Source organism: Megascapheus bottae, chromosome 24 (genome assembly GCF_031878675.1).
Source record: "Megascapheus bottae isolate mThoBot1 chromosome 24, mThoBot2.hap1, whole genome shotgun sequence".
NCBI classification, from domain to species: domain Eukaryota; kingdom Metazoa; phylum Chordata; class Mammalia; order Rodentia; family Geomyidae; genus Megascapheus; species Megascapheus bottae.
In genome coordinates this window covers 7485138-7498100 of record NC_143532.1, presented here as the reverse complement: position 1 = coordinate 7498100, position 12963 = coordinate 7485138, and the positions used below count along the sequence as shown (strand labels likewise).

Sequence of the window (12963 nt, the reverse complement as noted above, 5' to 3'; positions counted from 1 at the left end):
TCCCGGCCCCTACAAAAAGTTTTCAATTATCTTTGGTGTAGAAAGGAGTTTCCGTTCAACAAAGCAATCTATGAATGCAATGGGTCTCCATCAGTGTCAGTCCTCTCCACATTCTCACCCACACCTCCCAACCATTCCGCACAATCTTGAAACCACAAACACGTTTTTGGAATGACGCTGGATTCCACAGCCATCCACCAGGAATTCAGCCTCAGGAAATGATGGATGACCCGACGGGCGCATCAGAGTGACACACACGTGCCAGGCGATCCCGTGTCCACTGAGAGGAGCACCCTGTTTACGAGCTCACCAGCCAGGCTTCCCAAGGCCGGGCCCCGCCCTGCCCGGGAGGTCACGCGTCCGGGCGGGGACACCGACCTCCAATCGGGTGTCCGTCTCCTTAAACGTCCATTTTAATACGCACAGAGGAAGAACACGAAGGAATCAACTGTGTGAGGCCGAGGTGACGTGCGATCGCTGACTTCCGACGCGGACCCCGCTCATCACCCCACCAGGGACCGCGCCACCCCACGACCCCCAGCCTCCAGCGCTCCCCGCCCACTGCCCCGCGAGCCGCCGGAAGAACTGTTACTCCCGCTCTCAGACACCCCACGAACCACCCACCGCGCCGGAAGATCGCTCCCTCGGGCCGCGAACACCCTGAACCCCCACACGCCCCGACCGCCCCGCCCCCGGTTCCCCGGGAGACCCTCCAAGGCCCCCCCGAGGCCCCGCCCATTCACGTGAAGACCCGCCCCCCCGCGACGGCCAACGAGCGGCGCCGGAAGCCACGCCCGCAGCCGGTTGCTAAGCTCCAGCAGCCGGAAGTCCCGCCCGCCGCGTAGTTGCCGTCGCCTCCGCCTCCGCCGTCGTTGTTGTTGTGGTCGGTTCCCCGGACTCCGCGGCTCCGAGAGCCGGCTCTGCCCCGTCCCCGCCGCCGCCATGAAGTGGATGTTCAAGGAGGACCACTCTCTGGGTATCTGCGCGGTCGTCATCCGGGCCGCCGGCCGGGTCTCGGCCGCCCCCCTCCCCCACTCGGGCGGCCCCGGGGCCCGGTCGGGCGGGGCGGCCGCCGCGCTCGGGGCCTGGGTCTCCGCGGGGCCTCCACGCTGGACGGCGGCGCCCCGACCCGGTGCTGCCCTCCGGGGGCCTCCGGGGAGCGCGGGGACACCGGCCGGGACGGGAGCTGGGGCGTTCGCAGGCCGCGGAGGGAGGAGGGCGGACGACGGCCGGGGACCCGGAGTCCGCCGGCGGGCGGACGTCACTCAGCCCCGTGTGTTTCCCTCTTAGAACACAGATGCGTGGAATCCGCGAAGATCCGAGCCAAGTACCCCGACCGCGTGCCGGTGAGTGGTGGGACGCCCCGGCGCCGGGGCCGCCGCCGGACTCCCGGCCACTCAACAGTTGGAAAGCGGAGGCCCCAGGCCTCGCCGGGGCCCCAGGCCTCGCCGGGGACCGGGCAGTCTGCACCGGGGGGCCGTCGGCTGTCTGGTGCTGTTCGGGCGTCTCAGTGCTGAATACCCCGATCTAGGCCAGTAAGCTGTCGGCAGCTAGCGGGCTCCCTAGCCAATTACGTAAGAAAGAAGTTCTAGGACAGGGCGACAAGCCACCGCCACTTTTGGGAGCGCTGGTGAAGTGTCACTTGGGTCTTGGAAGTGGTACTTTACTCCCAGGACATCTTTTTTAAACCGGGAGCTGATATCTTGTAACTTTTCTTCTTCACCCCGAGCCTGTCCTCTCGCTTTAACCAAAAGACCCACAAAGGTTCCTTTCCTGTTAATAAGTAATGGTTTTCTGTCATGGTAGTAGGGATTATTATTGTGAACCTTAATGATACTTGGTCTTTTATTGATGGTGTTTACCTGTAAACAATGCCTTTGAGGAGAAAATTAGATCGGCATATTCAAAACCTCCCTTGAAAGAGAAGCAGCAGGCCCAAATGTGAAGGTCTGGGGTTTTGGCTGCTTGGGAGTGCCAGGGCATACCTATTGGTCCAGCCATCCTTCATTATTATTTACAGGTTTTTTTTGTTGTTCTAGGGCTTGAACTCAGGGCCTTGGACGCTGTCCTTGAGCTTTTTTTTTTTTTGCACAAGCCTACTGCTCAACCACTTTGAGCTACAGCCCCACTTCAGCTTTTTGGCTGGAGATTAAGAGACTTAGAAGACTTAACTTCTCAGGCTGGCTTAGAACTGTGATCCTCAGATCTCAGCCTCCTCCTGGAGCCTGGCCAGCTATTCTTGTTTCTGGTGTTCCTTGGGACCTTATTTCTCTAATAATATGGCTACATTCTGGATCCTGGAGTAACAGGCTCTAGATTATGTCCTCACCAGAGTTTTTTCTTTTGGGCAGGTACTAGAATTTGAACTCAGGGCCTTGGGTTTTTCTCTCAAGACTAGTGTTCTACCATTTGAGCCACACCTTCACTTCTGACTTCTTGCTGGTTAATTGGAGATAGTCTCAGATTTCTCCCTCCAGGATGGCTTCTAACCAGGATCTTCAGGTCTCAGCCTCCTGAGTAGCTAGGAGTATAAGCGTGACCCATTGGCCACCTGAATATCATGAGATGTTCTTGTGTCAGCCTAGATTGTATGTTGAACAACTTAGTAACTGTGTTTCTCTTGTAAGTGCTGAGATCAGGGATGAGAGGTATAATTGACCACAAAAAAGCACTTACCATTTCCCTTTGACACATTTATATCAATTCTTCCTCTCCAGAGAATGTGAGTTATTAAGCCAGGGCATATTTTCTCATGCTGTGCAGCTCCTTGCCCACATTGCTCACCACTTCCCTGATAGGGAGGCCAGATTCTCCTTTTAGAAAATTCAGTCCAGATCCTCTCTCTCATCTCCTCTCTTCCCTTGCTCCCCAACTCACCTCTTTTTTTGCTGGTTGTGAGGCTTGAACTCAGGTGTTTTGCTCAAGGATAGCACTCTACCACTTAGAGCCCCAGAGCTACTTCTCATTTTCTGGTGGTTAACTGGAGATAAGTCTGTCATGGACTTTCCTGCCCAGGTTGTCTTTGAGCTGTGATCTTCAGATTTCATCCTCTTGAGTATCTAGAATTAACCGTCTTCATTTTCCCAGGTGATTGTGGAAAAAGTCTCAGGCTCTCAGATTGTTGACATTGACAAGCGGAAGTACTTGGTTCCATCTGACATTACTGTGGCTCAGTTCATGTGGATCATCAGGAAAAGGATCCAGCTTCCTTCTGAGAAGGCAATCTTCCTGTTTGTGGATAAGACAGTCCCACAGTCCAGGTGAGAGTGCTAACTAGATGAGCTTTCTGGCCTTAACCATGTGCTTGGCTGCTTATAGAACTCAAAACTTTGAAAGTGCTTAGAAATATTTACTGTAGCTGGGAGTTTGGCTTTGTGGTAGAGTGCTTGCCTAGCATGCATGAAGATCTGGGTTTGATTCCTTGGTACCACATACATAGAAAAAAGCTGGAAGTGGTGTTGTGGCTCGAGTGGTAGAGCTCTAGCCTTGAGAAAGTCCAAGGACAGTGCTCAGGCCCTGAGCTCATGCCCCATAACTGTCAAAAAAAAAAAAAAGAAAAAAGAAATATCTACTGTAAAACTTATATCTTGGGCTGGGAATGTGACTTAGTGGTAGAGTGCTTACCTAGCATGCATGAAGCCCTAGGTTCGATTCCTCAGTACCACATAAACAGAAAAAGCTGAAAGTAGCACTGTGGCTCCAGTGGTAGGGTGCTAGCCTAATGGAAGAGTGCTAGCCTTGAGCACAGAGAGGCTCAGGGACAGTGCCCAGGCCCTGAGTACAAGCCCCAGGACTGGCAAAAAACTAAATTAAACCTATATACCCTGACATCAGTAGCTGAAGGGAAACAAGACAGTACATGTTGCATGTACCATAGATCGTAAGAAAAATAGAACAAGTTGGGCTTAGTGACATATACCTAGAATCTTACCACTTGGGAGGCAAAGTTATAGTTTGATGCCAGCCTGGGGTAGAGTTTAAAAAGAAAAAAAAAGCATAGCAGCATAATTCACCCCTGTTGCTCTTCATTAGAAGTTTGTAGGCCCTGCCAAGCGCATTCAGTTACTCATATGCTTGCTTACTCACTAAACTCCTCCACTGTTTGTCATAGTGAGTCAGTAGCCTTTGATAAAATGGCTACTGTCTAGGAAAGGGCTCTAAAATCTCTTTATGGACTTACACAGTAACCCTTGACATCTTTTGACTATAGTCACATTGACTCTTGTACTGCTTGGAAGCCATCTTTGGGATTGTAATTTGTTGTTCATACTTAGGAGAAATTATAATTCTTTGGTGTAGCTGACAGCTGGTTTTAGTTCCCTGTGGAGAAGAAAATAAAATGGCTCTGTGTAAACCCTTTGGTTGTTTCTTTCAATTACTGATTGGGCATATCCAAGTCCCAAGACAGATGCTGGCCCCACTTCTCCCCTTAGTGGTGATTCCTGGCCACATCTTACATGACTTGAATTAGGTTTCAAGTTATCTTCAAAAGTAATACCTAAAGCTGAGGCTTTCAGAAGCCCCAGGAACTGGCTTAGTTTTCAGTTTATGTTCTGCCAATAACCCTTAAATCTCCAGAATCGGCCCAAGCCAAATTCCAGAGATTTTTTCTACTAAAGGTAAAGATCTCTGGCTATTATTTTATCTGACCTCCTTTTCCAATCTCTTCCACCCATACTTGACGGTGTTTGGTAGAGAGGAAATAGAAGTTCCTTCCTCAAGGTCCTTGTTCAGGTTCTGCCTAGCGGATGCCTTGGTCTGCTACAGCTAGAGCTTTGGTAGTCATGGCATTTTTCACCAGAGAGGAAGTCTGGGACTCTACGGGGTTTTTCTCAGCTTCCCTAAAGATACTGGGGGAAGTAAGTTGTTTTCTGTGTCACCTGGCACTCTGTAGTGGCCTTGGTGACTCTGCTTCCTCCTTCCTGGAGGTGGTGGTTTAGTAGGGAGGAGTTGAACAAGACCTGAGGCGCTGTAGTTTACCTTCTTCATTGCTGATCCTCTGGTACTTCTCAAGGAAATTCAGCAGGTTTCATTAAGACATTACCTCGCATCTAGCAAATACAATGACTGTAAGTCATTAGCCACCCCCTCCCTGTTGAAGTATAAATAGAATTGGAAATTGAAAAGGGAGGGCACAGAGGCTGCCTTTTTCTAAGTCTCATTTGCCTTTCCATTGCAGTGAGAATCTGTTGTAAAGTGGATTGCAAGTGACCCAGGTCACATAGATACTAGGAACTCAAACCTTGACTTGGCGAGAGGTGAAGAACACCGAGGCCCTGAGCACTTTGGCCCCAGTTAATGACTTGTGTTCCACACTTGATGCAACGATTTTTTTCATTTTGGTGTCCCCACACTTGATGCAACAATTTTTCATTTTTTGTGTCCCCACACTTGATGCAACGATTTTCTTTTGGGGTTCATTCCTTTTTTTTTTTTTTTTCCAGTTACTGAGCTCTGAACTCAAGGCTTTACAATTACTATATAGTCACTTTATCACTTGAACCATGCCCCTCAAATCTTCAGCTTTTATTTTTCTTTCTTTCTTCCCTTTTTTTTTTTTTGGGGTCAGGTATGGGGCTTGAACTCTAGGCCTTGTCTCTGAACTTGAACTTTTTTGCTCAAGACTAGTGCTCTACTACTTTGAGCCATGACACCACTCCTGATTTTCTGGTGGCTAATTAGAGATAAAAGCTGAGGGCTTTTCTACATGGGCTGGCTTTTAAACTTCGATCCTCAGATCTCAGCCTCCTGGGTACCTAGGATTACAGACATGAGTCGTCAGCACAGGTAATTATTTTAGTCTTTAAAAAAAACTGAAATTGGATACCCAGGTGTGATGGTACACTCCTGCCTTCCTGCACTCTGGAGGCTGAGGCTAGAAAACTGCTAGCATTTCTTGGCTACTAAGCAAGTTCCCAGGCAGTCTGCGTTACACCAGTCTCAAAAGAAAAGCAAACAAAAAAATACTCTCAAATTGGCTTATAAACAAAAGGCATGTGCTATCAGTAGACTTTCTGTAAATGTAAACCGAAGTGCCCAGGGTCTCATCCCTGTGTGACTCAGCGCTCCAGAAGCAGTTTCTCCCCTGCTCTTGGCAGCCTTCACCCAGGGGGTCAGCTGCACAGCTGTGTACCTTGTATGGAGGAAAGATGAATTCTGACCTGTAGTAGTCCTTCCTCTCCCAAACTGACAGCCGACAAGGATCACTTGTGCTGAGGTTGAACAGCATTTCTGCTGTTTCTGCCTTGAGAGTGAACACAGGAGATGATGGGTGGAGAGGGTCATGACTGTCAGGTTAGCATTAGGCACCGACTCTAGAAATAGACACAGAAGCAGGTCCCGAAGAGTTGTACTTAATTATGTTTGAGTTCTTGTTATTAGAAAGTGGAATTCTCTGCTGTGTGTCTGCATCAAGAAATCAGACCAGAAACAGAAGAAAACCATGCTTAGGTGCAGATAGAATTGAGAAAATGTGGGGCCGGGAGTTTGGCCTAGTGGTTAAAGTGCTTGCCTAGCATGCATGAAGACCCGGGTTCAATTCCTTGGTACCACATACATAGAAAGAAGCCAGAAGTGGTGCTGAGGCTCAAGTGGTAGAGCTCTAGCCTTGAGAAAGTCCAAGGACAGTGCTCAGGCCCTGAGCTCAAGCCCAGGACTGGCAAAAAAAAAAAAAAAAAGAATTGAGAAAATGTGAAAGGGGAACCCAGTTTGGGCAGTGGTCTCAGGCCTTTGTTTAGGACAGACAACAATCAGTCTCCCTCCCTCCTTCCTCTTAAAATAGAAATAGGAGCTTGTTACTAAATACCTCAGCCGTGTGCCTGTGGCTCATACCTGTATTCCTAGCTACTCAGAAGGCTGAGATCTGAGGATTGTGGTTTGATGCCAGCCAGGGGAAGAAAAGTCTGTGACTCCCATCTCTAGTTAATAATCACAAAAAAAGCTGGAAATGATGTTATGGCTCAAGTGGTAGAGCAAAATTGCTCAAGGATAGCATCTAGGCCCCAGGACCAGCCCCTCAACAGCTCCAAGATGTTACAACCTGATGAGGGGAAATTGGTGCTGTTTAAGAGGATGTTCAGGGGCTGGGAGTTTGGCCTAGTGGTTAAAGTGCTTGCCTAGCATGCATGAAGACCCGGGTTCGATTTCGGTACCACATATAGAAAAAAAGCCAGAAGTGGTGCTGAGGCTCAAGTGGTAGAGCTCTAGCCTTGAGAAAGTCCAAGGACAGTGCTCAGGCCCTGAACTCAAGCCCAGGACTGGCAAAAAAAAAAAAAAAAAAAAAAAAAAAAAAGAGGATGTTCAGTTGCTTTGCTGTGTTAAATTGATCATTTCTGGATCCTAAATTAGATCACCTTTTGATCATTTTGGGGTAAATACCTCTCAAAAACAGGTTTATTTCCATTATAGAAAACTGGTAAGAGGGCTGGGAATTTGGCCTAGTGGTAGAGTGCTTGCCTAGCATGCACGAAGACCCGGGTTCGATTCCTCGGTACCACATACTTAGAAATAGCCAGAAGTGGTGCTGAGGCTCAAGTGGTAGAGCTCTAGCCTTGAGAAAGTCCAAGGACAATGCTCAGGCCCTGAGCCTAAGCCCAGGACTGGCAAAAAAAAAAAAAGAAAGAAAGAAAGAAAGAAAGAAAAAGAAAACTCTGGTAAGAAAAGAACCAAGAATTTGTCTTTTAGAATCTTGGGGATCTTCAGGCTTCACAGTAGTGGGCACTGACTGCACAATCACATCTCCCCTCATCCAGGGAGCACATAGCTCCATGCAGATGGCTGGCCAGCTTGATGAGTCAGGCTGGGCTTCAGGAGCTGCCCTTGGTTGGGGGCTAAGGACAGGTTCTGCTAGGGTTGGGCACCCACCTAGTTCTGGGTCAGACTGCCCTTATTCATAAAGCTATGGATTAGTAAAACTAATGTTTGCCCTTGGCAGCTTGGCCATTCTTGGATGTGGATCCTGTTGAACCTTGACTTGAACACTGGTTAATTCTGGATCTGTGTGACCCTGAATGGAGGGGGGGAGAACAGATCTGTATAGAGCAGTTTGGATTTCATTTAATTGTACTTCAGGATCCCATCTCACTTTCCCTTGAGTTTGCCATTGGCTTTTCCCATTTTTTTTTCCTCATCAGACCCAGAGTTTGGGAGGTAGCAGTGCCAGAGCAGCCCCGTTCTGGGACTGGTGCGTGTAGATGCACAAATGATGCCCTAACACGTAATGCTTCGCTGTGGTGGTAGCATGAGGGGCCAGCAGCTCTCTTTGGCTGTCTTATAATTTCGGCTGGAGGCCTGGGGTTGTAGTGTTGCTCGTGAGATGTGTCCGACCCTCAACAAGAGGAGGTGATGTAGCTGGACGGACACAGTGGAGCTGCCTCTGTAACAGTGGCACTGGTCATTCTGGCAGTGGCCTGCTCACTCAGCGTTTTGCAGCTGTGTTCTGTGGATTCTAACAGGAAGCTCGACACACTAGCTTTCTGCTACACATGTCCTGTTGTCTGGCTCATATTTGTCCCTTATTCTTCTCCTTCAATGTATTGGTAATAGAGCTTTTTTTTTTTTTTTTATGTATGTGGTACTGAGGAATCGAACCAGTCTTGATGCATTCTGGGCAAGTACTCTGCCTAGGTAATGGAGCTTTAAAACATTTTTTCCTAGCTGGGCGCAGTGGCTTACACCTGTAACCCTAGCTGCTCAGGAGGCTGAGATCTGAGGATCAAAGTTCAAAGCCAGCCCAGGCAGAAAAGTCTGTGAGACTCCTATCTCCAATTAACCACTAGAACACCAGAAATGGAACTGTGGCTTCAAGTGGTAGAGGGCTAGCTTTGAGCAGAAAAGCTCACAGATAGTGTACAGGCCCTGAGTTCAAGCCCCATTACCAACAAAAAGAAAAAAGAAATACTTGAAAGTGCTGTGAACACCAGTGATCTACCCTAGACTGGATGTACCCACAGCAACTGGGACCAGTGCCAGAGCAGCAGGTCTCCATCTGCTGGTGGGACGGGAAGCCCGTGGTCATGGGGCTTCACTCCTGTCTGGTTGTAGGTTCCAGTCTTTCAGCTTCTGATTTGTCATTTTGTTCAAGCAGAGCGCAAGCAGCTAATTATAATAGTATTCCAAACTCTGCTTTAAGTATGGTACCTGTACTAACTGGCCACCAGTTAGTATTTCTCAAGTATTTGTTACAGCAGTAGAGTCAGGGACGTTGTGCCCCGAGCTTCTAGCTTGCTAGGAAAAGAGCAGAGCGCCAGGTGGAAGCCAGTGTGACAAAGCAGGAGGGAGCGTCAGAACTGAACAGTACCTGCTTCTGCAGTCAGCCCGTTTGGTAATGGCAGTGGTGAGATCCACAAGGCACCCTGGATAGAACCAAGTGAAGTGGTCCTGTTAGCCTTATTCTGGGGGTCTCAGAGAACAGTGTGTTAAAACATAAGCTTTGGCTGCATGGCCAAGCTCTTCTGCAAGCTACTGTCTGTCTTTTCAGTCCCCTGGCTCATCGCCCTAATGCCTGCTCACTTGACTCTTGGAGATGAGTATTTTCCCACCTTCCAAAAAGGACAAATGTTTCTTCTCAACCTGGCTACACCTGGGCTAGATCAGCCTAGGCGTTAAAGCACACTGGGGAGGGTCGGGGGAGGGATGGGGAAGGGAAGGCTGGGGTGCAGCAGTGTTTTAGAGCTCCCAAGCCCAGGTGGAGGCTCAGCACTGTAGGAGTTCTATTGAGCTGGTTCCTCCTGTACCTCCCGCCTTACAACAAAGTAAGGATGTTCTAGGATGGTGCCTTCAGTGGAAATGGCATACAGACGTAATAGATGGTTTAAACGTTTGCTTGGTGTGGTGGTGAACACCTGTAGTGACAGCTCCTTTGAGGGCTGAGACTGGAGGGTCTTGAAGTCAGCATAGGCAAAGTTAGTGACACTTTGTCTCAAAGTTAAATACAAACAAAGAGACTAGAGGTGTGGCCCAAGTGGTTAGGTACTTGCCTAGCCTATATGAGGCTATGGGTTCAATTAACTCACTGTATTTTTTTTTTTTTCTTTTTTGCCAGACCTATGGCTTGAACTCAGGGCCTGAGCATTATTCTTAGATTTTCTCAAGGCTAGAGCTCTACCCCTTGAGCCACAGCACCACTTCTGGCTTTTTCTATTTATGTGGTACCAAGGAATTAAACCTAGGTCTTCATGTATGACAGGCACAGCCCCCCCCCCCACCCCCAGTATCCATTTTTAAAAATCATTTCAAAGCTGAGTGCAGTGGCTCATGCCTATAATCCTAGCTACTCAGGAGGCTCGCATCTGAGGATCGTGGTTCAAAGCCAGCTCAGCACTCACTAAAAAGTGTGAGAGACTCTTATCTCCAATTGATCACTAGAAAACTGGAAGTGGCACTGTGGCTCAAGGGCTAGGGCTGTAGCCTTATGCTGAAGAGCTCAGGGACAATGCCCAGGTCCAGAGTCCAAGTCTCAGAACCAGCAAAAAAACAAAAAAGTCATTTCCGCATGTAATCAGACTGGAGATCTACGTGCCTGTTAAGTCTTCGAAGTCTGTGCAGCAGGCTGATGGCCTAGCCTATGACCTGCCCTTGGTTGGGTGCTACGTGCTCTGGTGAGCCTTGGTTTACTCATGGGGGCTCCTGGTAAGCCTTGTTCATTTCAGATGCTAAATGCAGCTAGTGGCTGCTGTGACACATAGCAGTGGTGTAGAATATTTCTTTCAGAGCAGAAATTTTAATTCCATAGTGCTGCTCCAGGCAGTTCTTTACAAACTTCAGGTTAAGAGATCCTCACAGGAAGCACCGTATTTATCATGCAAGATGCTGATAAGCATATTCATCCTCCCCATTTTGCTACTTAATCATCTACCTACATAGCCATCAGAGCTAAGCTTGCATTTGGGGAAGAATAGAAAGGGAAAACCTCTGTGCTTATAAATCAGGCTTTGTGTCCCTGTCAGCCTACCAACGGCAGAGCAGCAGGGGATGCTCACTACTTCACACTGAGGCCTGGCTCCCTTTTTTTCTCCCCCATTGGCCCTAGATTTACTAGGGCCAAGACCTGTCCAGGCAGAGGCCTCGGGTGTCTCTGGGGGGGGGGGGGGGGCGGGGGTTAGGTGAGCTGGCTGGCCTTACCACTCAAACAGTATGGATGTGACCAAAGCTTGAATGAAGTTGAGATGTTACTAATCTCACTGAGATAATTCAATTCCATGACAGAACAATATCAGGTCTCCACTGAAGTCTGTTTAACAGCTTCAGAAAAGCTGGCTTCCCCCACCCACATGTCTAGTTGAAGCAATCTATTCCTGTAGAGTTCCTTGGAAGCCTGGATAGTTTTATTTTTGTTGTTGTTGTTTAAATCTGGTTGTTGAACTCAGAACCTGTGTATGCTAGGTGAGTAGTCTACCACCAAATTCATCAAGTTATATCCCTCCCTAGCCCAGGACAGCCTTCTGTGGGAAAGGCAGGTCTCTTTGGTCATGCAGATGCAGATCTCTGGGTGCCTATGGGTTTTGGCCAGAAAGTATCCATAAGAACAAACCCATTTGGCCTGGTTCATGTCCCTAAACCCAGCTGAGGATCTTGGTATAAAGCTAGCTTGGGAGAAAAGTCAACAGGATCTAATGGTAGAAAACCAGCTGTGAGTTGAAAAAAAGCACAAAGCTCTTAAGTTCAAGTCCCAGTACCAGGACACACACACACACACACACACACCTGCCTCACTGTGAGAGTGAGGCAGATCAGCCTGTTTGAGGCTGGAGACTGCTTCTGGTATCTACTGAAACAATTTAATTTGTCTTCATCTTTTTATGTCCCCCTTGTTTTTGTAAATACTATTCCAGCAGGGATCAACCTTATCCTTGGTTGGTTTTGTTCCTCCTAACATCTATAACTGGGTTTTCAATGATCCTTTTGTCTTTCTTTTTCAAGCCTAACTATGGGACAGCTTTACGAGAAGGAGAAGGATGAAGATGGATTCTTGTACGTGGCCTACAGTGGAGAGAACACCTTTGGCTTCTGAGGGCCACTGCTGGGCTAGGTGTACCATTCCTGCTTGTGTATCTTGTAAATAGCCGGCCATTTTCAGTTACACCAGAACCTCTTTACATGAACCTCTTAGTAACTGGATTTATTTCTTAATATATTAGAAGGTTTTGTTTCCTTAGATTAGTAAATTATAGTTTTATTTTGAGTTTTACTTTCTGTGCACTGTCCTCATGGCTGTATTCTCTAAGGAACTTGATCCTCTGGGAATCATATTTAATGAAGACATTTCCATAATGAAGTGAGGTAGGTGCTGTCTTAAAGTGAACAGGAAGGTGATAGTGCATTAATTCTGGATTATGTTTGAAGTGTTAGATGGCTAAGTATTAAAGGCGTCCAAATTAAATCCTTAGCAATCAGAACACTTGGCTTCACTAGATTCTGCCAACTGCCAAGCATGTTGGACTGAGCTAATCTGTTCCTCTTTCTGAAACTATTAAGGTAAATAATTAACAATAAAACTTCTATTATAAAGGCATTGGAGTGTGACTGTGTCCTTTTTTCACCTTGTTTGTAGTGGCTTCTCTGTCTGTAGGCCAGGAGAGGGACTTTGGGTGTGAGGCAGCCCCCCTGGGATAAGAACAGTGGCTGGGCTCATGGAAAGGTGGTCAGCAGTCAGTCAGTGTACTCACATGGTTCACATACCAGGATGTACACAGGCAAAGGCATATTTTCCATAAGTTTTCTGATCTCTGTCTTTTACTGGAAACTTGACTTCCTTTTTTCTTTTTCCTTCCTCCCCCTCCCCCTTCTCGTGTGTGTGTGTGTGTGTGTGTGTGTGTGTGTGTATGTGTATGTGTGTGTGTCCGTCCTGGAACTTGAACTCCGGTCCTTTCCCTGAGCTCCACTTCCAGCTTTTTGATTGTTAATTGGAGATAGAAGTCTAGTCGAAGAAACTCTTATCTCTACTAAACTGCCAAAAAAAAAAAA

The 12963-nt window shown here is 47.9% G+C and overlaps 1 protein-coding gene across 1 annotated transcript; it reads left to right on the top strand.

Annotated features, from left to right (window-relative positions):
• The first annotated feature begins 401 nt into the window (after nt 1-401).
• On the top strand, nt 402-12511 carry Gabarapl2 (GABA type A receptor associated protein like 2). Its single transcript, XM_090357261.1, has 4 exons — nt 402-976; nt 1291-1346; nt 3088-3260; nt 11920-12511. The coding sequence occupies exons 1-4, from the start codon at nt 943-945 to the stop codon at nt 12008-12010; spliced, it is 354 nt and encodes a 117-aa protein (XP_090213387.1). The 5' UTR covers nt 402-942; the 3' UTR covers nt 12011-12511.
• The last annotated feature ends 452 nt before the right edge of the window (nt 12512-12963 follow it).